Source organism: Chiloscyllium plagiosum, unplaced genomic scaffold, assembly GCF_037043375.1.
Source record: "Chiloscyllium plagiosum isolate Xiang-an unplaced genomic scaffold, Cpla_swu_hap1 HiC_scaffold_18, whole genome shotgun sequence".
NCBI lineage: Eukaryota > Metazoa > Chordata > Chondrichthyes > Orectolobiformes > Hemiscylliidae > Chiloscyllium > Chiloscyllium plagiosum.
Genome location: NW_028270156.1, coordinates 2119162 through 2142065, shown reverse-complemented (window position 1 = coordinate 2142065; position 22904 = coordinate 2119162). Strand labels below are relative to the sequence as shown.

Below are 22904 nucleotides of genomic sequence, written 5' to 3'. Positions count from 1 at the left end.
GGGCGCATACCGCTCTACATCTCTGAACTGGTAACGATCCACTAAAAGCTAATGGTGTTGGGAAAGGGAGAGTTGATAGACACTGGAGATGAGATGGACAGAAGGAATTAGAGACACAGAGAAAAAAAAACACAGCTGTAGAATAAAGAGTGGTGAAGGCAGAGGGAGGAGAGAGAGAGGGGGTGGATGGACCATGGAGATAAAGCTTGGAGGAGAGTGCACAAGAGGGAAAGACAATGTGGGGGAAAAGGGGAGGGTGAGTAAGGAGTGATGGAGAGAGAAGGGAATAAGACAGAGAGGGATAAAGGTGAAGAGATAGGGAGGGACAGGATGGAAAAAGAAGTGGGAGAAAAGGGGCAAAAGAGAGAAGGAATGCATGCGAAACAGAGAAGGGACGAGAGAGTGGCAGGGAACAGTGGGCAAGAAGGAGGGGCAAGAGAGGCAGAAGGGATGAAAGATGGGGCAAGAGACAGAGAGAGAGCGAAGGGGAAGGAGAAAAAGAAAACTATAGGCCGTGAAATGGAGGGATGGGGAGAAGGAGCAGTTTGACGGATGAGAAAACCAAGAATGATTGATAATTTTTGTTCTTGTTATTGAGGAGTCTGGAACAGAGAAGTTGGGAAGAGGTTCAAAAATCAAGAGGTTCTTTTGAAGCAGTTGAAACAAAATGGAAACTAAATTTAATTTCTAGCTATTGGGACAGCAACCAACATCAAGTAACAAGGAGGGAACTTGTTTAATAATTTGGTCAATGGCACATCCTCTACAGTCAGTAACACAGGTTTTATTTGCTGTTATAATGTTTATTTCTTGTTTAATAATTTGGTTGCCATACAGGTTATTCAGGAGTTGGGAAAGTGCAAGTTACAGGAGCTTGTCAATGGAATCTAGATGAAGATATTACAAATCACAGAAATTACAGCAACATTGGAAATCTGAACACAAGTCTTTTACACAAATTAAAGTGAGATACACCTTAATGCACCAGCAAAATAAAAAATAAAAAGGTTAGTGACTATTATTTGTGAAGAAAATGATATTGTCGGCTCATTGATGTAATCATTGCCAGATCAACTGGAATTGCCTGCAGCTGGAATTACTGAGGTTTAGTCAGTGAATTAACTATATCGCTAAATGATAAATACCACAAATAAATACCCAGAGCTGTGCAAGAAGGAAAACCTGTGAATTAAATTGCTCCCCAACAGTCACGGCTAATTGCTTCTGCTGAAGTTAACAGTTTGAGGTGCACTCAAATCTCCCAGAAACGGGGGTTCCTGTACGTTACTACACAATTTACATCTTGTGAGATTTGGTACTGTTTTCACAATTGTTACACAAACTAAGTGTTTAAGATTGTCAATTTTAATTACAATATGTAACAGAAATGCAGACCTAAAAAGTGAATATGTAATATGGCAGAGAGAATGCATCTTAAGTCCCTGTTGCTCTACAGAAATGATTAATCTTCTATGCCGGTTTGAATGCCCAGTCATAAAGGGGAGGCCAGGCCAAAAACATACATTAAAACCATCACCTCACAAAGAAATCCGCTCAGATTTAACTTCACTTGTATTTTGGCACAGTGGGTTCAAAAAATAATTTACTGTGCAGCTACATTCCTCAATTGGAATACACGTCATTAACCAATTCATCAGAATAAACGCATATATATAGATATATAATAGCTATGAAAAAGAATAGCAGCTAAAATGACAAATAGAAACCCCACTTTGTTTTAAATTTTATTCAATAAGCAAGACATGTTTTCCTACACAGCTCAAATGAGCAAACTCCCCTGCTCTGGAACGGAATATAGACACGGCCCGTTTAGAGCCCTCCTGCCTGCTCTAGTAAGTAATTGTGGTAAATCACCTGCCTCTATGGAAGACAATAATGATTCAATTCAACACTCTTGTCACTGTTCTCAAGAGCACCCCCTGACAACAGCATTGGAAAAGACACAGCAATACTGGAAACAAATCTGTATGAGCTTTCGAGGAGAGAATTGGACAAAATGCTACAACAGTGCCCCATCATGACAGATTATTAAGAGTGTGTCAAAATGTGAATAGTTAAAAGAGCTTCATATTTCTTTCTCGCCCATGTACAATACTGGAAATGATAAGACTGCTCAGCAGAAAGGAAACAAAATTCTCATCAGCGTCACTTCTCATCCAAAGGAAAAGGAATAAAACAGAGGTGAGCTGATCTGCTGCACATCTTCGAGAACATTGATTGGGATTCTTGTGAAGAAATACTGGACTAGCAAAGGTAGAAAGTATATAACACAGCTCTGCTGGTTCAACTACAGTATCATTAAGACATGTCCAAGTGAGGTCAATATTAAAAGGTCATCGTTCAAAATATAGATTATGCTGTAGTTATATTTACATCAGAAAAGGAGCTTCACTTTTGTCCTAATCTTCTCAGCACATCAGTAGCACATGGAGTTGCTTGACTGACGAGCCACTGATACTGTCAACGTATTGTGCTTATAAATGTACGAGAGGCTTTTATTGGAACAAATGTTCACGCTGACCTTTCAAAAATATTTCAGTCGCACATTATATTCCAGCCAGAGCTATGGTGAATGCAGACTGTTGACAAAAATAATGAGAGATCTTTTAGTTACTCTGTTAAGCATTCAAATAAATGTTTATCTAACTGACAGTAGCTGTCTTAAAGCTCGTTCTATATTCATTCGATGTCCAACTCTTGTCACCCCCAGATCAATTAAATCTTCCTTCTGCAGTGACGGTAAGTGTGTCCCATCTATCTCGTTATCCAAAAATGCATCTTTGTGTTCTCCGAGATTCAGCATGTCCAGCCAGTCAGCCACGTCGTGTTTAGTCCAAAGGAGAACAGCCTTGGATGCGAAAGGTTTGTCTGAAACTGGTGGTTGTAAAGTGCTCGGAGATGGAGACCGACTGCGACCAGGCTGGCTTCCAAAGTGTCCTTCTCCGATGACTGGCTGGCTTTGGAAGCCAAAGGCATCAGAAAGAGTAGGCGAGGGAGACCCAGCTGGCAAGGAGGAGGGTCTGGGGGTCTGACCAGTGTCTGTTAGAGAAGCCACAGGGCTCGGAGCTCGTTTTAAAATAGTCATACTGTCAAAGTCTGATGTCCGGTTCTGAACAGTTATGGGTTGGCTGCTTCCAGGCCGGATGGTGAAAGTTACAGTTGCATTCCGTTGGACACCTGAAGAATTGTTCACTCCATCGGGATTCCTGCTGAATCAGTAACAGAACAGTTAGTTTATGGAGCTGCAGGAGTCAGTTATCAGCTGTGGGAGGGCTGCCTGAGTTAAACTTATTACAACATATCTGTCCACTAAGATGTTTCAAGCTTAATGTAAGAGCCAAACCCATCCCACCTCCGCAACACTTTGTCGATTTGGCAAGACTCTGTTGGAAGGGCAGGGTTCAGAGACATTGTACGCCAAAGGAGGAGGCCGTTCAGCCCACTGAGCTCATGCCAGCTCCTGGCAAAATCAACTCACGTCATCACACTCCCATCATTTCACAATGGCGGATATTTCTGGGTATAATGCAGAAGATGCAGGATCAGTTCATTCCAAAAAGGAAGAAAGATCCCAGGAGGGGGCATGGGTGGCCATGGCTGGCGAGGGAAGTTAAGAAACATATAAAGTTAAAAAAGAAAAAGTATAACATAGCAAAGATAAGTGGGAAAACGGAGGACTGGGAAGCTTTTAAAGAACAACAGAGGATTACTAAGAAGGAAATACGCAGAGAAAAAAATGAGGTACGAAGGTAAACTGGCCAAGAATATTAAGGAGGATAGTAAAAGCTTTTTTAGGTATGTGAAAGGCAAAAAAATGGCTAAGACTAAAATTGGGCCCTTGAAGACAGAAACAGGGGAATATATTACAGGGAACAAAGAAATGGCAGAAGAGTTGAATTGGTACTTCAGATCTGTGTTCACTGGGGAAGACACAAGCAATCTCCCTGAGGTAACAGTGGCTGAAGGACCTGAACTTAAGGGAATTTATATTTGCCAGGAATTGGTGTTGGACAGACTGTTAGGTCTGAAGGTTGATAAGTCCCCGGGGCCTGATGGTCTACATCCCAGGGTACTGAAGGAAGTGGCTCGAGAAATCGTGGATGCGTTGGTGATTATTTTCCAGAGTTCGATAGATTCAGGATCAGTTCCTGCAGATTGGAGGGTGGCTAATGTTATACCACTTTTTAAGAAAGGTGGGAGAGAGAAAACAAGAAATTATAGACCAGTTAGTCTGACCTCAGTGGTGGGAAAGATGCTGGAGTCTATTATAAAGGATGAAATTACGACACATCTGGATAGTAGTAACAGGTTAGGTCAGAGTCAGCATGGATTTATGAAGGGGAAATCATGCTTGACTAATCTTCTGGAATTTCTTGAGGATGTAACTCTGAAGATGGACGAGGGAGATCCAGTAGATGTAGTGTACCTGGACTTTCAGAAAGCTTTTGATAAAGTCCCACATAGGAGGTTGGATGAAAAGTTGGTTGGCTGATAGGAAACAAAGATTAGTGATAAACGGCTCCATTTCGGAATGGCAGGCAGTGACCAGTGGGGTACCGCAGGGATCAGTGCTGGGACTGCAGTTTTTTACAATATATGCTAACGATATAGAAGATGGTATTAGTAATAACATTAGCAAATTTGCTGATGATACTAAGCTGGGTGGCAGGGTGAAATGTAAGGAGGTTGTTAGGAGATTACAGGGTGACCTGGACAGGTTAGGTGAGTGGTCAGATGCATGGCAGATGCAGTTTAATGTGGATAAATGTATGGTTATCCACTTTGGTGGCAAGAACAGGAAGGCAGATTACTACCTAAATGGAATCAATTTAGGTAAAGGGGCAGTACAGAGAGATCTGGGTGTTCTTGTACACCAGTCAATGAAGGTAAGCATGCAGGTACAGCAGGTAGTGAAGAAGGCTAATAGCATGCTGGCCTTCATAACAAGAGGGATTGAGTATAGAAGCAAAGAGGTTCTTCTGCAGCTGTACAGGGCCCTGGTGAGACCACACCTGGAGTATTGTGTGCAGTTCTGGTCTCCAAATTTGAGGAAAGACATTCTGGCTATTGAGGGAGTGCAGCGTAGGTTCACGAGGTCAATTCCTGGGATGGCGGGACTACCTTACACTGAAAGACTGGAGCGACTGGGTTTGTATACCCTTGAGTTTAGAAGACTGAGAGGGGATCTGATTGAGACATATAAGATTATTAAAGGATTGGACACTCTGGAGGCAGGAAACATGTTTCCGCTGATGGGTGAGTGCTGAACCAGAGGACACAGCTTAAAAATACGGGGTAGACCATTTAGGACAGAGATGAGGAGAAAAGTCTTCACCCAGAGAGTGGTGGCTGTGTGGAATGCTCTGCCCCAGAGGGCAGTGGAGGCCCAGTCTCTGGATTCATTTAAGAAAGAGTTGGATAGAGCTCTCAAGGATAGTGGAATCAAGGGTTATGGAGATAAGGCAGGAACAGGATACTGATTAAGGATGATCAGCCATGATCATATTGAATGGTGGTTCAGGCTCGAAGGGCAGAATGGCCTACTCCTGTACCTATTGTCTATTGTCTCTCTCGGGTGGTGTATTCCAGATCCTGCTCACTGCGGAAAAAACTTTCCTCACGGCTTTTAGAAACATGACAAACGATCTGTGAGAGTTTACGGGAACAATAAAGCCACCTTGACAGTTCAGTGACTGGCACTGAGGTCAGCAGGGCACACCATTGCCAAGTATCAACCCAGGGTAAAGGAGAGGAAAGGCTTTTGGGAGAAGATTTGTAGCTCGGGTGCTCTCGGAATTCCTAGAGACATGGCACTCATCCACAGACTCGATCAACAAGCACATCGACCTGGACCCAATATACCGGCCACTGCAACAGACAGCTGGAACTGACAACCGGAAGCGGCAGCGACAGGCAACTATAAATGCCGGAGGAAACACCACAGAAGCGCTTCACAGGAGGCTCCCAAGCACTGAGGATGTCAGCTAGACAGGGGACGAAACGTCTGAAACACAAATTCCCAGCTCGGCGAACACAACCACAATAACGGTAACAAAAGAACCTGGCCTCTGCCCACGGTCTGGGAGATCCCTGCTCTCTCTCTGGTAGATCCCTGCTCTCTCTCTCTCTCTGGGAGATCCCTGCTCTCTCTCTCTGGGAGATCCCTGCTCTCTCTGGGAGATCCCTGCTCTCTCTCTCTCTCTGGGACATCCCTGCTCTCTCTGTATCTGCGAGATCCCTGCTCTCTCTCTCTGGGAGATCCCTGCTCTCTCTCTCTGGGAGATCCCTGCTCTCTCTCTCTCTCTGGGAGATCCCTGCTCTCTCTCTGTCTCTGGGAGATCCCTGCTCTCTCTCTCTGGGAGATCCCTGCTCTCTCTCTCTCTCTGGGAGATCCCTGCTCTCTCTCTCTCTCTGGGACATCCCTGCTCTCTCTGTATCTGCGAGATCCCTGCTCTCTCTCTCTCTGAGAGATCCCTGCTCTCTCTCTCTCTCTCTGGGAGATCCCTGCTCTCTCTCTCTCTCTGGGAGATCCCTGCTCTCTCTCACTCTCTGGGAGATCCCTGCTCTCTCTCTCTGGGAGATCCCTGCTCTCTCTCTCTGTGGGAGATCCCTGCTCTCTCTCTCTCTCTCTCTGGGAGATCCCTGCTCTCTCTCTCTCTCTGGAAGATCCCTGCTCTCTCTCTCTCTGGGAGATCCCTGCTCTCTCTCTCTCTCTCTGGAAGATCCGTGCTCTCTCTCTCTCTCTGGGAGATTCCTGCTCTCTCTCTCTCTCTGGGAGATCCCTGCTCTCCCTTTCTGGGGAATCCCTGCTCTCTCTCTCTCTCTGGGAGAGGCCTGCTCTCTCTCTCTGGGAGATCCCTGCTCTCTCTCTCTCTCTGGAAGATCCCTGCTCTCTCTCTCTCTGGGAGATCCCTGCTCTCTCTCTCTCTCTGGGAGATCCCTGCTCTCTCTCTCTCTCTGGGACATCCCAGCTCTCTCTGTATCTGCGAGATCCCTGCTCTCTCTCTCTCTGAGAGATCCCTGCTCTCTCTCTCTCTCTCTGGGAGATCCCTGCTCTCTCTCTCTCAGAGATCCCTGCTCTCTCTCTTTCTGGGAGATCCCTGCTCTTTGTCTCTGGGAGATCCCTGCTCTCTCTCTCTCTCTGGGAGATCCCTGCTCTCTCTCTCTCTGGGAGATCCCATCTCTCTCTCTCTTTGGGAGATCCCTGCTCTCTCACTCTCTGGGGGATCCCTGCTCTCTCTCTCCCTCTGGGATATCCATGTTCTCTCTCTCTCTGGGGGATCCCTGCTCTCTTTCTCTCTCTCTGGGAGATCCCTGCTCTCTCTCTCTCTCTCTGGGAGATCCATGCTCTCTCTCTGGGAGATCCCTGCTCTCTCTCTCTCTGGAAGATCTCTGTTCTCTCTCTCTGGGAGATCCCTGCTCTCTCTCTCTCTCTGGAAGATCTCTGTTCTCTCTCTCTCTGGGAGATCCCTGCTCTCTCTCTCTGGGAGATGCCTGCTCTCTCTCTCTGGGAGATCCCTGCTCTTTCTCTCTCCCTGGGAGATACCTGCTCTCTCTCTGGGAGATCCCTGCTCTCTCTCTCTCTGGGAGATCCCTGCTCTCTCTCTCTCTGGGAGATCCCTGCTCTCTCTCTCTGGGGGATCCCTGCTCTCTCTCTCCCTCTGGGAGATCCCTGCTCTCTCTCTCTCTCTGGGAGATCCATGCTCTCTCTCTGGGAAATCCCTGCTCTCTCTCTCTCTGGAAGATCTCTGCTCTCTCTCTCTGGGAGATCCCTGCTCTCTCTCTCTGGGAGATCCCTGCTCTCTCTCTCTGGGAGATCCCTGCTCTCTCTCTCTCTGGGATATCCGTGCTCTCTCTCTCTCTGGGGGATTCCTGCTCTCTCTCTGGGAGATCCCTGCTCTCTCTCTCTGGAAGATCTCTGTTCTCTCTCTGTCTGGGAGATCCCTACTCTCTCACTCTCTCTCTGGAAGATCCCTGCTCTCTCTCTCTCTCTGGGAGATCCCTGCTCTCTCTCTCTTTCTGGGAGATCCCTGCTCTCTCTCTCACTGGGAGATCCCTGCTCTCTCTCTCACTGGGAGATCCCTGCTCTCTCTCTCTCTCTCTGGGAGATCCCTGCTCTCTCTCTCTCTCTGGGAGATCCCTGCTCTCTCTCACTCTCTGGGAGATCCCTGCTCTCTCTCTCTCTCTGGGACATCCCTGCTCTCTCTCTGGGGGATCCCTGCTCTCTCTCTCTCTGGAAGATCCCTGCTCTCTCTGCATCTGCGAGATCCCTGCTCTCTCTCTCTCTAGGAGATCCCTGCTCTCACTCTCTCTCTCTCTCTCACTCTGGGAGATCCCTGCTCTCTCTCTCTCTGGGAGATGCCTGCTCTCTCTCTCTCTGGAAGATCTCTGTTCTCTCTCTCTCTGGGAGATCCCTGCTCTCTCTCTCTGGGAGATCCCTGCTCTTTCTCTCTCTCTGGGCGATCCCTGCTCTCTCTCCCTTTGGGAGATCCCTGCTCTCTCTCTCTGGGGGATCCCTGCTCTCTCTCTCTCCCTCTGGGATATCCGTGCTCTCTCTCTCTCGCTCGGGGGGATCTCTGCTCTCTCTCTCTCTGGGAGATCCCTGCTCTCTCTCTCTGGGAGATCCCTGCTCTCTCTCTCTCTGGAAGATCTCTGTTCTCTCTCTCTCTGGGAGATCCCTGCTCTCTCTCTCTGGGAGATCCCTGCTCTTTCTCTCTCTCTGGGAGATCCCTGCTCTCTCTCTCTGGGAGATCCCTGCTCTCTCTCTCTCTCTCTCTCTGGGAGATCCGTGCTCTCTCTCTCTGGGAGATCCCTGCTCTCTCTCTGGGAGATCCCTGCTCTCTCTCTCTCTGGAAGGTCTCTGTTCTCTCTCTGTCTGGGAGATCCCTACTCTTTCACTCTCTCTCTGGGAGATCCCTGCTCTCTCTCACTCTCTCTGGGAGATCTCTGCTCTCTCTCTCTCTCTGGGAGATCCCTGCACTCTCTCTCTCTCTCTTTGAGATCCCTGCTCTCTCTCTCTCTCTGGGAGATCTCTGCTGTCTCTCTCACTCTGGGAGAACCCTGCTCTCTCTCTCTGGGAGATCCCTGCTCTCTCTCTTTGGGACATCTCTGCTCTCTCTCTCTCTCTGGGAGATCCCTGCTCTCTCTCTCTCTGGGAGATCCCTGCTCTCTCTCTCTCTCTGGGAGATCCCTGCTCTCTCTCTCTCACTGGGAGATCACTGCTCTCTCTCTCTCTCTGGGAGATCCCTGCTCTCTCTCCCTTTGGGAGATCCCTGCTCTCTCACTCTGGGGGATCCCTGCTCTCTCTCTCCCTCTGGGATATCCGTGCTCTCTCTCTCTCGCTCGGGGAGATCCCTGCTCTCTCTCTCTGGGAGATCCCTGCTCTCTCTCTCTCTGGAAGATCTCTGTTCTCTCTCTCTCTGGGAGATCCCTGCTCTCTCTCTCTGGGAGATCCCTGCTCTCTCTCTCTCTCTCTGGGAGATCCCTGCTCTCTCTCTCTCTCTCTCTGGGAGATCCGTGCTCTCTCTCTCTGGGGGATCCCTGCTCTCTCTCTCTCTGGGAGATCCCTGCTCTCTCTCTCTGGGAGATCCCTGCTCTCTCTCTCTCTGGAAGGTCTCTGTTCTCTCTCTGTCTGGGAGATCCCTACTCTCTCACTCTCTCTCTGGGAGATCCCTGCTCTCTCTCACTCTCTCTGGGAGATCTCTGCTCTCTCTCTCTCTCTGGGAGATCCCTGCTCTCTCTCTCTCTCTCTGGGAGATCCCTGCTCTCTCTCCCTCTCTGGGAGATCCCTGCTCTCTCTCTCTCTCTGGGACATCCCTGCTCTCTCTCTCTCTGGGGGATCCCTGCTCTCTCTCTCTCTGGAGGATCCCTGCTCTCTCTGTATCTGCGAGATCCCTGCTCTCTCTCTCTCTGGCAGATCCCTGATCTCTCTCTCTCTGGGAGATCCCTGCTCTCTCTCTCTGGGAGATCCCTGCTTTCTCTCTCTCTGGCAGATCCCTGATCTCTCTCTCTCTGGGAGATCCCTGCTCTCTCTCTCTGTGAGATCCCAGCTCTCTCTCTCTGGGAGATCCCTGCTCTCTCTCTCTCTGGGATATCCGTGCTCTCTCTCTCTCTCTGGGATATCCGTGCTCTCTCTCTCTCTGGGGGATCCCTGCTCTCTCTCTCTGTGAGATCCCAGCTCTCTCTCTCTGGGAGATCCCTGCTCTCTCTCTCTCTGGGATATCCGTGCTCTCTCTCTCTCTCTGGGATATCCGTGCTCTCTCTCTCTCTGGGGGATCCCTGCTCTCTCTCTCTCTGGACAATCTCTGTTCTCTCTCTGTCTGGGAGATCCCTACTCTCTCTCTCTCTGGGAGATCTCTGCTCTCTCTCTCTCTCTGAGAAAGCCCTGCTCTCTCTCACTGGGAGATCCCTGCTCTCTCTCTCTCTGTGGGAGATCCCTGCTCTCTCTCTCTGGGAGATCCCTGCTCTCTCAATCGGAGACCCCTGCTCTCTCTCTCTCTCGGAGATCCCTGCTCTCTCTCTGGGAGATCCCTGCTCTCTCACTCTCTCTCTGGGAGATCCCTGCTCTCTCTCTCTCTGGGAGATCCCTGCTCTCTCTCCCTTTGGGACATCCCTGCTCTCTCTCTCTGGGGGATCCCTGCTCTCTCTCTCTCTGGAAGATCCCTGCTCTCTCTCTCTCTAGGAGATCCCTGCTCTCTCTCTCTCTCTCTCTCTCTCTGGGAGATATCTGCTCTCTCTCTCTGGGAGATGCCTGCTCTCTCTCTTTCTGGGAGATCCCTGTTTTTCGTCTCTGGGAGATCCCTGCTCTCTCTCTCTCTCTGGGAGATCCCTGCTCTCTCGCTCTCTGGGAGATCCTTGCTCTCTCTCTCTTTGGGAGATCCCTGCTCTCTTTCTCTGGGGGATTCCTGCTCTCTCTCTCTGGGGGATCCCTGCTCTCTCTCTCTGTCTCTCTCTCTGGGATATCCGTGCTCTCTCTCTCTCTCTCTCTCTGGGGGATCCCTGCTCTCTCTCTCTCTCTGGGAGATCCCTGCTCTTTCTCTCTGGGAGATCCCTGCTCTCTCTCTCTCTGGAAGATCTCTGCTCTCTCTCTCTGGGAGATCCCTGCTCTCTCTCTCTGGGAGATCCCTGCTCTTTCTCTCTCTCTGGGAGATCCCTGCTCTCTCTCTCTGGGAGATCCCTGCTCTTTCTCTCTCTCTGGGAGATCCCTGCTCTCTCTCTCTGGGAGATCCCTGCTCTCTCTCTCTCTGGGAGATCCCAGCTCTCTCTCTCTGGGAGATCCCTGCTCTCTCTCTCTCTCTCTCTGGGACATCCGTGCTCTCTCTCTCTGGGAGATCCCTGCTCACTCTCTCTGGGAGATCCCTGCTCTCTCTCTATCTGGAAGATCTCTGTTCTCTCTCTGTCGGGGAGATCCCTACTCTCTCACTCTCTCTCTGGGAGATCCCTGCTCTCTCTCTCTCTCACTGGGAGATCTCTGCTCTCTCTCTCTCTCTGGGAGATCCCTGCTCTCTCTCTCTCTGGGAGATCCCTGCTCTCTCTCTCTCTGGGAGATCCCTGCTCTCTCTCTCTGGGAGATCCCTGCTCTCTCTCTGGGAGATCACTGCTCTCTCTGTCTGGCGGATCCCTGCTCTCTCTCTGGGAGATCCCTGTTTTTTTGTCTCTGGGAGATCCCTGCTCTCTCTCTCTCTCTCTCTCTCTGGGAGATCCCTGCTCTCTCTCTCTGGGAGATCCCTGCTCTCTCTCTCTCTCTGGGAGATCCCTGCTCTCTCTCTCTCTCTGGGAGATCCCTGCTCTCTCTCTCTCTCTGGGAGATCTCTGCTCTCTCTCTCGCTCTGGGAAAACCCTGCTCTCTCTCTCTGGGAGATCTCTGCTCTCGCTCTCTCTGGGAGATCCCTGCTCTCTCTATCTGGGAGATCCCTGCTCTCTCTCTCTCTCTCTCTGGGAGATCCCTGCTCTCTCTCTCTCTCTCTCTGGGAGATCCCTGCTCTCTCTCTCTCTGGGACATCCCTGCTCTCTCTCTCTGGGGGATCCCTGCTCTCTCTATCTCTGGAAGATCCCTGCTCTCTCTGTATCTGCGAGATCCCTGCTCTCTCTCTCTCTGGGAGATGCCTGCTCTCTCTCTCTCTTTGGGAGATCCCTGCTCGCTCTCTCTCTGGGAGATCCCTGCTCGCTCTCTCTTTGGGAGATCCCTGCTCGCTCTCTCTCTGGGGGATCCCTGCTCTCTCTCTCTCTCTCTGGGATATCCGTGCTCTCTCTCTCTCTGGGGGATCCCTGCTCTCTCTCTCTGGGGGATCCCTGCTCTCTCTCTCTCTGGGAGATCCCTGCTCTCTCTCTCTGGGAGATCCCTGCTCTCTCTCTCTCTGGAAGATCTCTGTTCTCTCTCTCTCTGGGATATCCCTGCTCTCTCTCTCTCTGGGAGATCCCTGCTCTCTCTCTCTGTGAGATCCCAGCTCTCTCTCTCTGGGAGATCCCTGCTCTCTCTCTCTGGGATATCCGTGCTCTCTCTCTCTCTCTGGGATATCCGTGCTCTCTCTCTCTCTGGGGGATCCCTGCTCTCTCTCTCTCTGGACGATCTCTGTTCTCTCTCTGTCTGGGAGATCCCTACTCTCTCACTCTCTCTCTGGAAGATCCCTGCTCTCTCTCTCTCTGGGAGATCCCTGCTCTCTCTCTCTGTGGGAGATCTCTGCTCTCTCTCTCTTTCTGAGAGAACCCTGCTCTCTCTCTCTCTCTGGGAGATCCCTGCTCTCTCTCTCTGGGAGATCCCTGCTCTCTCTCTCTGTGAGATCCCAGCTCTCTCTCTCTGGGAGATCCCTGCTCTCTCTCTCTGGGATATCCGTGCTCTCTCTCTCTCTCTGGGATATCCGTGCTCTCTCTCTCTCTGGGGGATCCCTGCTCTCTCTCTCTCTGGACGATCTCTGTTCTCTCTCTGTCTGGGAGATCCCTACTCTCTCACTCTCTCTCTGGAAGATCCCTGCTCTCTCTCTCACTGGGAGATCCCTGCTCTCTCTCTCTTTGTGGGAGATCCCTGCTCTCTCTCTCTGGGAGATCCCTGCTCTCTCTCTCGGAGATCCCTGCTCTCTCTCTGGGAGATCCCTGCTCTCTCACTCTCTCTCTGGGAGATCCCTGCTCTCTCTCTCTCTCTGGGAGATCCCTGCTCTCTCTCCCTTTGGGAGATCCCTGCTCTCTCTCTCTCTCTGGGACATCCCTGCTCTCTCTCTCTAGGGGATCCCTGCTCTCTCTCTCTCTGGAAGATCCCTGCTCTCTCTGTATCTGCGAGATCCCTGCTCTCTCTCTCTCTAGGAGATCCCTGCTCTCTCTTTCTCTCTCTCTCTCTCTGGGAGATCCCTGCTCTCTCTCTCTCTGGGAGATGCCTGCTCTATCTCTTTCTGGGAGATCACTGTTTTTCGTCTCTGGGAGATCTCTGCACTCTCTCTCTTTGGGAGATCCCTGCTTGCTCTCTCTCTGGGGGATCCCTGCTCTCTCTCTCTCTCTGGGATATCCATGCTCTCTCTCTCTCTGGGGGATCCCTGCTCTCTCTCTCTCTGGGGGATCCCTGCTCTCTCTCTCTCTCTGGGAGATGCCTGCTCACTCTCTCTGGGAGATCCCTGCTCTCTCTCTCTCTGGGAGATCCCTGCTCTCTCTCTCTCTGGGAGATGCCTGCTCTCTCTCTTTCTGGGAGATCCCTGTTTTTCGTCTCTGGGAGATCCCTGCTCTCTCTCTCTCTCTGGGAGAATCCTGCTCTCTCGCTCTCTGGGAGATCCCTGCTCTCTCTCTCTTTGGGAGATCCCCGCTCTCTCTCTCTGGGGGATTCCTGCTCTCTCTCTCTGGGGGATCCCTGCTCTCTCTCTGTCTCTCTCTCTGGGATATCCGTGCTCTCTCTCTCTCTCTCTCTCTGGGGGATCCCTGCTCTCTCTCTCTCTCTCTGGGAGATCCCTGCTCTTTCTCTCTGGGAGATCCCTGCTCTCTCTCTCTCTGTAAGATCTCTGTTCTCTCTCTCTGGGAGATCCCTGCTCTATCTCTCTGGGAGATCCCTGCTCTCTCTCTGGGAGATCCCTGCTCTTTCTCTCTCTCTGGGAGATCCCTGCTCTCTCTCTCTGGGGGATCCCTGCTCTCTCTCTCTCTCTGGGAGATCCCTGCTCACTCTCTCTGGGAGATCCCTGCTCTCTCTCTCTCTGGAAGATCTCTCTTCTCTCTCTGTCTGGGAGATCCCTACTCTCTCACTCTCTCTCTGGGAGATCCCTGCTCTCTCTCTCTCTCTCTCTGGGAGATCCGTGCTCTCTCTCTCTCTGGGAGATCCCTGCTCTCTCTCTGGGAGATCCCTGCTCTCTCTCTCTCTCTCTCTCTGGGAGATCCGTGCTCTCTCTCTCTGGGGGATCCCTGCTCTCTCTCTCTCTGGGAGATCCCTGCTCTCTCTCTCTGGGAGATCCCTGCTCTCTCTCTCTCTGGAAGGTCTCTGTTCTCTCTCTGTCTGGGAGATCCCTACTCTCTCACTCTCTCTCTGGGAGATCCCTGCTCTCTCTCACTCTCTCTGGGAGATCTCTGCTCTCTCTCTCTCTCTGGGAGATCCCTGCACTCTCTCTCTCTCTCTTTGAGATCCCTGCTCTCTCTCTCTCTCTGGGAGATCTCTGCTGTCTCTCTCACTCTGGGAGAACCCTGCTCTCTCTCTCTGGGAGATCCCTGCTCTCTCTCTCTGGGAGATCCCTGCTCTCTCTCTCTCTCTGGGAGATCCCTGCTCTCTCTCTCTCTGGGAGATCCCTGCTCTCTCTCTCTCTCTCTCTGGGACATCCGTGCTCTCTCTCTCTGGGAGATCCCTGCTCACTCTCTCTGGGAGATCCCTGCTCTCTCTCTATCTGGAAGATCTCTGTTCTCTCTCTGTCGGGGAGATCCCTACTCTCTCACTCTCTCTCTGGGAGATCCCTGCTCTCTCTCTCTCTCACTGGGAGATCTCTGCTCTCTCTCTCTCTCTGGGAGATCCCTGCTCTCTCTCTCTCTGGGAGATCCCTGCTCTCTCTCTCTCTGGGAGATCCCTGCTCTCTCTCTCTGGGAGATCCCTGCTCTCTCTCTGGGAGATCACTGCTCTCTCTGTCTGGCGGATCCCTGCTCTCTCTCTGGGAGATCCCTGTTTTTTTGTCTCTGGGAGATCCCTGCTCTCTCTCTCTCTCTCTCTCTCTGGGAGATCCCTGCTCTCTCTCTCTGGGAGATCCCTGCTCTCTCTCTCTCTCTGGGAGATCCCTGCTCTCTCTCTCTCTCTGGGAGATCCCTGCTCTCTCTCTCTCTCTGGGAGATCTCTGCTCTCTCTCTCGCTCTGGGAAAACCCTGCTCTCTCTCTCTGGGAGATCTCTGCTCTCGCTCTCTCTGGGAGATCCCTGCTCTCTCTATCTGGGAGATCCCTGCTCTCTCTCTCTCTCTCTCTGGGAGATCCCTGCTCTCTCTCTCTCTCTCTCTGGGAGATCCCTGCTCTCTCTCTCTCTGGGACATCCCTGCTCTCTCTCTCTGGGGGATCCCTGCTCTCTCTATCTCTGGAAGATCCCTGCTCTCTCTGTATCTGCGAGATCCCTGCTCTCTCTCTCTCTGGGAGATGCCTGCTCTCTCTCTCTCTTTGGGAGATCCCTGCTCGCTCTCTCTCTGGGAGATCCCTGCTCGCTCTCTCTTTGGGAGATCCCTGCTCGCTCTCTCTCTGGGGGATCCCTGCTCTCTCTCTCTCTCTCTGGGATATCCGTGCTCTCTCTCTCTCTGGGGGATCCCTGCTCTCTCTCTCTGGGGGATCCCTGCTCTCTCTCTCTCTGGGAGATCCCTGCTCTCTCTCTCTGGGAGATCCCTGCTCTCTCTCTCTCTGGAAGATCTCTGTTCTCTCTCTCTCTGGGATATCCCTGCTCTCTCTCTCTCTGGGAGATCCCTGCTCTCTCTCTCTGGGAGATCCCTGCTCTCTCTCTCTGGGAGATCCCTGCTCTCTCTCTCTGTGAGATCCCAGCTCTCTCTCTCTGGGAGATCCCTGCTCTCTCTCTCTGGGATATCCGTGCTCTCTCTCTCTCTCTGGGATATCCGTGCTCTCTCTCTCTCTGGGGGATCCCTGCTCTCTCTCTCTCTGGACGATCTCTGTTCTCTCTCTGTCTGGGAGATCCCTACTCTCTCACTCTCTCTCTGGAAGATCCCTGCTCTCTCTCTCTCTGGGAGATCCCTGCTCTCTCTCTCTGTGGGAGATCTCTGCTCTCTCTCTCTTTCTGAGAGAACCCTGCTCTCTCTCTCTCTCTGGGAGATCCCTGCTCTCTCTCTCTGGGAGATCCCTGCTCTCTCTCTCTGTGAGATCCCAGCTCTCTCTCTCTGGGAGATCCCTGCTCTCTCTCTCTGGGATATCCGTGCTCTCTCTCTCTCTCTGGGATATCCGTGCTCTCTCTCTCTCTGGGGGATCCCTGCTCTCTCTCTCTCTGGACGATCTCTGTTCTCTCTCTGTCTGGGAGATCCCTACTCTCTCACTCTCTCTCTGGAAGATCCCTGCTCTCTCTCTCACTGGGAGATCCCTGCTCTCTCTCTCTTTGTGGGAGATCCCTGCTCTCTCTCTCTGGGAGATCCCTGCTCTCTCTCTCGGAGATCCCTGCTCTCTCTCTGGGAGATCCCTGCTCTCTCACTCTCTCTCTGGGAGATCCCTGCTCTCTCTCTCTCTCTGGGAGATCCCTGCTCTCTCTCCCTTTGGGAGATCCCTGCTCTCTCTCTCTCTCTGGGACATCCCTGCTCTCTCTCTCTAGGGGATCCCTGCTCTCTCTCTCTCTGGAAGATCCCTGCTCTCTCTGTATCTGCGAGATCCCTGCTCTCTCTCTCTCTAGGAGATCCCTGCTCTCTCTTTCTCTCTCTCTCTCTCTGGGAGATCCCTGCTCTCTCTCTCTCTGGGAGATGCCTGCTCTATCTCTTTCTGGGAGATCACTGTTTTTCGTCTCTGGGAGATCTCTGCACTCTCTCTCTTTGGGAGATCCCTGCTTGCTCTCTCTCTGGGGGATCCCTGCTCTCTCTCTCTCTCTGGGATATCCATGCTCTCTCTCTCTCTGGGGGATCCCTGCTCTCTCTCTCTCTGGGGGATCCCTGCTCTCTCTCTCTCTCTGGGAGATCCCTGCTCACTCTCTCTGGGAGATCCCTGCTCTCTCTCTCTCTGGGAGATCCCTGCTCTCTCTCTCTCTGGGAGATGCCTGCTCTCTCTCTTTCTGGGAGATCCCTGTTTTTCGTCTCTGGGAGATCCCTGCTCTCTCTCTCTCTCTGGGAGAATCCTGCTCTCTCGCTCTCTGGGAGATCCCTGCTCTCTCTCTCTTTGGGAGATCCCCGCTCTCTCTCTCTGGGGGATTCCTGCTCTCTCTCTCTGGGGGATCCCTGCTCTCTCTCTGTCTCTCTCTCTGGGATATCCGTGCTCTCTCTCTCTCTCTCTCTCTGGGGGATCCCTGCTCTCTCTCTCTCTCTCTGGGAGATCCCTGCTCTTTCTCTCTGGGAGATCCCTGCTCTCTCTCTCTCTGTAAGATCTCTGTTCTCTCTCTCTGGGAGATCCCTGCTCTATCTCTCTGGGAGATCCCTGCTCTCTCTCTGGGAGATCCCTGCTCTTTCTCTCTCTCTGGGAGATCCCTGCTCTCTCTCTCTGGGGGATCCCTGCTCTCTCTCTCTCTCTGGGAGATCCCTGCTCACTCTCTCTGGGAGATCCCTGCTCTCTCTCTCTCTGGAAGATCTCTCTTCTCTCTCTGTCTGGGAGATCCCTACTCTCTCACTCTCTCTCTGGGAGATCCCTGCTCTCTCTCTCTCTCTCTCTGGGAGATCCGTGCTCTCTCTCTCTCTGGGAGATCCCTGCTCTCTCTCTGGGAGATCCCTGCTCTCTCTCTCTCTCTCTCTCTGGGAGATCCGTGCTCTCTCTCTCTGGGGGATCCCTGCTCTCTCTCTCTGGGAGATCCCTGCTCTCTCTCTCTCTGGAAGGTCTCTGTTCTCTCTCTGTCTGGGAGATCCCTACTCTCTCACTCTCTCTCTGGGAGATCCCTGCTCTCTCTCACTCTCTCTGGGAGATCTCTGCTCTCTCTCTCTCTCTGGGAGATCCCTGCACTCTCTCTCTCTCTCTTTGAGATCCCTGCTCTCTCTCTCTCTCTGGGAGATCTCTGCTGTCTCTCTCACTCTGGGAGAACCCTGCTCTCTCTCTCTGGGAGATCCCTGCTCTCTCTCTCTGGGAGATCCCTGCTCTCTCTCTCTCTCTGGGAGATCCCTGCTCTCTCTCTCTCTGGGAGATCCCTGCTCTCTCTCTCTCTGGGAGATCCCTGCTCTCTCTCTCTCACTGGGAGATCACTGCTCTCTCTCTCTCTGGGAGATCCCTGCTCTCTCTCCCTTTGGGAGATCCCTGCTCTCTCACTCTGGGGGATCCCTGCTCTCTCTCTCCCTCTGGGATATCCGTGCTCTCTCTCTCTCGCTCGGGGAGATCCCTGCTCTCTCTCTCTGGGAGATCCCTGCTCTCTCTCTCTCTGGAAGATCTCTGTTCTCTCTCTCTCTGGGAGATCCCTGCTCTCTCTCTCTGGGAGATCCCTGCTCTCTCTCTCTCTCTCTGGGAGATCCCTGCTCTCTCTCCCTTTGGGAGATCCCTGCTCTCTCACTCTGGGGGATCCCTGCTCTCTCTCTCCCTCTGGGATATCCGTGCTCTCTCTCTCTCGCTCGGGGAGATCCCTGCTCTCTCTCTCTGGGGGATCCCTGCTCTCTCTCTCTCTGGGAGATCCCTGCTCTCTCTCTCTCTGGGAGATCCCTGCTCTCTCTCTCTCTGGAAGGTCTCTGTTCTCTCTCTCTCTGGGAGATCCCTGCTCTCTCTCTCTCTCTGGGAGATTCCTGCTCTCTCTCACTCTCTCTGGGAGATCTCTGCTCTCTCTCTCTCTCTGGGAGATCCCTGCTCTCTCTCTCTCTCTCTGGGAGATCCCTGCTCTCTCTCCCTCTCTGGGAGATCCCTGCTCTCTCTCTCTCTCTGGGACATCCCTGCTCTCTCTCTCTCTGGGGGATCCCTGCTCTCTCTCTCTCTGGAGGATCCCTGTTCTCTCTGTATCTGCGAGATCCCTGCTCTCTCTCTCTCTGGGAGATCCCTGCTCTCTCTCTGGGAGATCCCTGCTCTCTCTCTCTCTGGAAGATCTCTGTTCTCTCTCTCTCTGGGAGATCCCTGCTCTCTCTCTCTGGGAGATCCCTGCTTTCTCTCTCTCTGGCAGATCCCTGATCTCTCTCTCTCTGGGAGATCCCTGCTCTCTCTCTCTGTGAGATCCCAGCTCTCTCTCTCTGGGAGATCCCTGCTCTCTCTCTCTCTGGGATATCCGTGCTCTCTCTCTCTCTCTGGGATATCCGTGCTCTCTCTCTCTCTGGGGGATCCCTGCTCTCTCTCTCTGTGAGATCCCAGCTCTCTCTCTCTGGGAGATCCCTGCTCTCTCTCTCTCTGGGATATCCGTGCTCTCTCTCTCTCTCTGGGATATCCGTGCTCTCTCTCTCTCTGGGGGATCCCTGCTCTCTCTCTCTGGACAATCTCTGTTCTCTCTCTGTCTGGGAGATCCCTACTCTCTCAATCTCTCTCTGGAAGATCCCTGCTCTCTCTCTTTCTGGGAGATCTCTGCTCTCTCTCTCTCTCTGAGAAAACCCTGCTCTCTCTCACTGGGAGATCCCTGCTCTCTCTCTCTCTGTGGGAGATCCCTGCTCTCTCTCTCTGGGAGATCCCTGCTCTCTCTCTCGGAGACCCCTGCTCTCTCTCTCTCTCGGAGATCCCTGCTCTCTCTCTGGGAGATCCCTGCTCTCTCACTCTCTCTCTGGGAGATCCCTGCTCTCTCTCTCTCTGGGAGATCCCTGCTCTCTCTCCCTTTGGGACATCCCTGCTCTCTCTCTCTGGGGGATTCCTGCTCTCTCTCTCTCTGGGAGATCCCTGCTCTCTCTCCCTCTCTGGGAGATCCCTGCTCTCTCTCTCTCTCTGGGACATCCCTGCTCTCTCTCTCTCTGGGGGATCCCTGCTCTCTCTCTCTCTGGAGGATCCCTGTTCTCTCTGTATCTGCGAGATCCCTGCTCTCTCTCTCTCTGGGAGATCCCTGCTCTCTCTCTCTGGGAGATCCCTGCTCTCTCTCTCTCTGGAAGATCTCTGTTCTCTCTCTCTCTGGGAGATCCCTGCTCTCTCTCTCTGGGAGATCCCTGCTTTCTCTCTCTCTGGCAGATCCCTGATCTCTCTCTCTCTGGGAGATCCCTGCTCTCTCTCTCTGTGAGATCCCAGCTCTCTCTCTCTGGGAGATCCCTGCTCTCTCTCTCTCTGGGATATCCGTGCTCTCTCTCTCTCTCTGGGATATCCGTGCTCTCTCTCTCTCTGGGGGATCCCTGCTCTCTCTCTCTGTGAGATCCCAGCTCTCTCTCTCTGGGAGATCCCTGCTCTCTCTCTCTCTGGGATATCCGTGCTCTCTCTCTCTCTCTGGGATATCCGTGCTCTCTCTCTCTCTGGGGGATCCCTGCTCTCTCTCTCTGGACAATCTCTGTTCTCTCTCTGTCTGGGAGATCCCTACTCTCTCAATCTCTCTCTGGAAGATCCCTGCTCTCTCTCTTTCTGGGAGATCTCTGCTCTCTCTCTCTCTCTGAGAAAACCCTGCTCTCTCTCACTGGGAGATCCCTGCTCTCTCTCTCTCTGTGGGAGATCCCTGCTCTCTCTCTCTGGGAGATCCCTGCTCTCTCTCTCGGAGACCCCTGCTCTCTCTCTCTCTCGGAGATCCCTGCTCTCTCTCTGGGAGATCCCTGCTCTCTCACTCTCTCTCTGGGAGATCCCTGCTCTCTCTCTCTCTGGGAGATCCCTGCTCTCTCTCCCTTTGGGACATCCCTGCTCTCTCTCTCTGGGGGATCCCTGCTCTCTCTCTCTCTGGGAGATCCCTGCTCTCTCCCTCTCTGGGAGATCCCTGCTCTCTGTCTCTCTCTGGGACATCCCTGCTCTCTCTCTCTCTGGGGGATCCCTGCTCTCTCTCTCTCTGGAGGATCCCTGTTCTCTCTGTATCTGCGAGATCCCTGCTCTCTCTCTCTCTGGGAGATCCCTGCTCTCTCTCTCTGGGAGATCCCTGCTCTCTCTCTCTCTGGAAGATCTCTGTTCTCTCTCTCTCTGGGAGATCCCTGCTCTCTCTCTCTCTGGCAGATCCCTGATCTCTCTCTCTCTGGGAGATCCCTGCTCTCTCTCTCTGGGAGATCCCTGCTTTCTCTCTCTCTGGCAGATCCCTGATCTCTCTCTCTCTGGGAGATCCCTGCTCTCTCTCTCTGTGAGATCCCAGCTCTCTCTCTCTGGGAGATCCCTGCTCTCTCTCTCTCTGGGATATCCGTGCTCTCTCTCTCTCTCTGGGATATCCGTGCTCTCTCTCTCTCTGGGGGATCCCTGCTCTCTCTCTCTGTGAGATCCCAGCTCTCTCTCTCTGGGAGATCCCTGCTCTCTCTCTCTCTGGGATATCCGTGCTCTCTCTCTCTCTCTGGGATATCCGTGCTCTCTCTCTCTCTGGGGGATCCCTGCTCTCTCTCTCTGGACAATCTCTGTTCTCTCTCTGTCTGGGAGATCCCTACTCTCTCAATCTCTCTCTGGAAGATCCCTGCTCTCTCTCTTTCTGGGAGATCTCTGCTCTCTCTCTCTCTCTGAGAAAACCCTGCTCTCTCTCACTGGGAGATCCCTGCTCTCTCTCTCTCTGTGGGAGATCCCTGCTCTCTCTCTCTGGGAGATCCCTGCTCTCTCTCTCGGAGACCCCTGCTCTCTCTCTCTCTCGGAGATCCCTGCTCTCTCTCTGGGAGATCCCTGCTCTCTCACTCTCTCTCTGGGAGATCCCTGCTCTCTCTCTCTGGGGGATCCCTGCTCTCTCTCTCTCTGGAAGATCCCTGCTCTCTCTCTCTCTCTAGGAGATCCCTGCTCTCTCTCTCTCTCTCTCTCTCTCTGGGAGATATCTGCTCTCTCTCTCTCTGGGAGATGCCTGCTCTCTCTCTTTCTGGGAGATCCCTGTTTTTCGTCTCTGGGAGATCCCTGCTCTCTCTCTCTCTCTGGGAGATCCCTGCTCTCTCGCTCTCTGGGAGATCCTTGCTCTCTCTCTCTTTGGGAGATCCCCGCTCTCTTTCTCTGCGGGATTCCTGCTGTCTCTCTCTGGGGGATCCCTGCTCTCTCTCTCTCTCTGGGAGATCCCTGCTCTTTCTCTCTGGGAGATCCCTGCTCTCTCTCTCTCTGGAAGATCTCTGCTCTCTCTCTCTGGGAGATCCCTGCTCTCTCTCTCTGGGAGATCCCTGCTCTTTCTCTCTCTCTGGGAGATCCCTGCTCTCTCTCTCTGGGAGATCCCTGCTCTTTCTCTCTCTCTGGGAGATCCCTGCTCTCTCTCTCTGGGAGATCCCTGCTCTCTCTCTCTCTGGGAGATCCCAGCTCTCTCTCTCTGGGAGATCCCTGCTCTCTCTCTCTCTCTCTCTGGGACATCCGTGCTCTCTCTCTCTGGGAGATCCCTGCTCACTCTCTCTGGGAGATCCCTGCTCTCTCTCTATCTGGAAGATCTCTGTTCTCTCTCTGTCTGGGAGATCCCTACTCTCTCACTCTCTCACTGGGAGATCCCTGCTCTCTCTCTCTCTCACTGGGAGATCTCTGCTCTCTCTCTCTCTGGGAGATCCCTGCTCTCTCTCTCTCTGGGAGATCCCTGCTCTCTCTCTCTCTGGGAGATCCCTGCTCTCTCTCTCTCTCTCTCTCTCTGGGAGATCCCTGCTCTCTCTCTCTCTGGGAGATCCCTGCTCTCTCTCTCTCTCTGGGAGATCCCTGCTCTCTCTCTCTCTCTGGGAGATCCCTGCTCTCTTTCTCTCTCTGGGAGATCTCTGCTCTCTCTCTCGCTCTGGGAAAACCCTGCTCTCTCTCTCTGGGAGATCTCTGCTCTCGCTCT

General features: G+C 52.6%; 1 protein-coding gene across 7 annotated transcripts in view; it reads right to left on the bottom strand.

Annotated features, from left to right (window-relative positions):
• Nucleotides 1–787: 787 nt before the first annotated feature.
• Nucleotides 788–22904, bottom strand: part of LOC122557603 (SH3 and multiple ankyrin repeat domains protein 2-like) — a 1564835-nt gene continuing 1542718 nt past the window's right edge. For 5 of the 7 annotated variants that reach the window (XM_087996234.1, XM_087996236.1, XM_087996237.1 and 2 more), the window contains one exon: nt 788–3230. In XM_087996234.1, coding sequence (XP_087852360.1) covers nt 2660–3230 — 571 coding nt within the window. In that variant the 3' untranslated portion in view covers nt 788–2659. The remainder of the gene's footprint in view (nt 3231–22904) is intronic. The other 2 variants (XM_087996235.1, XM_087996238.1) reach the window with 1 other exon arrangement.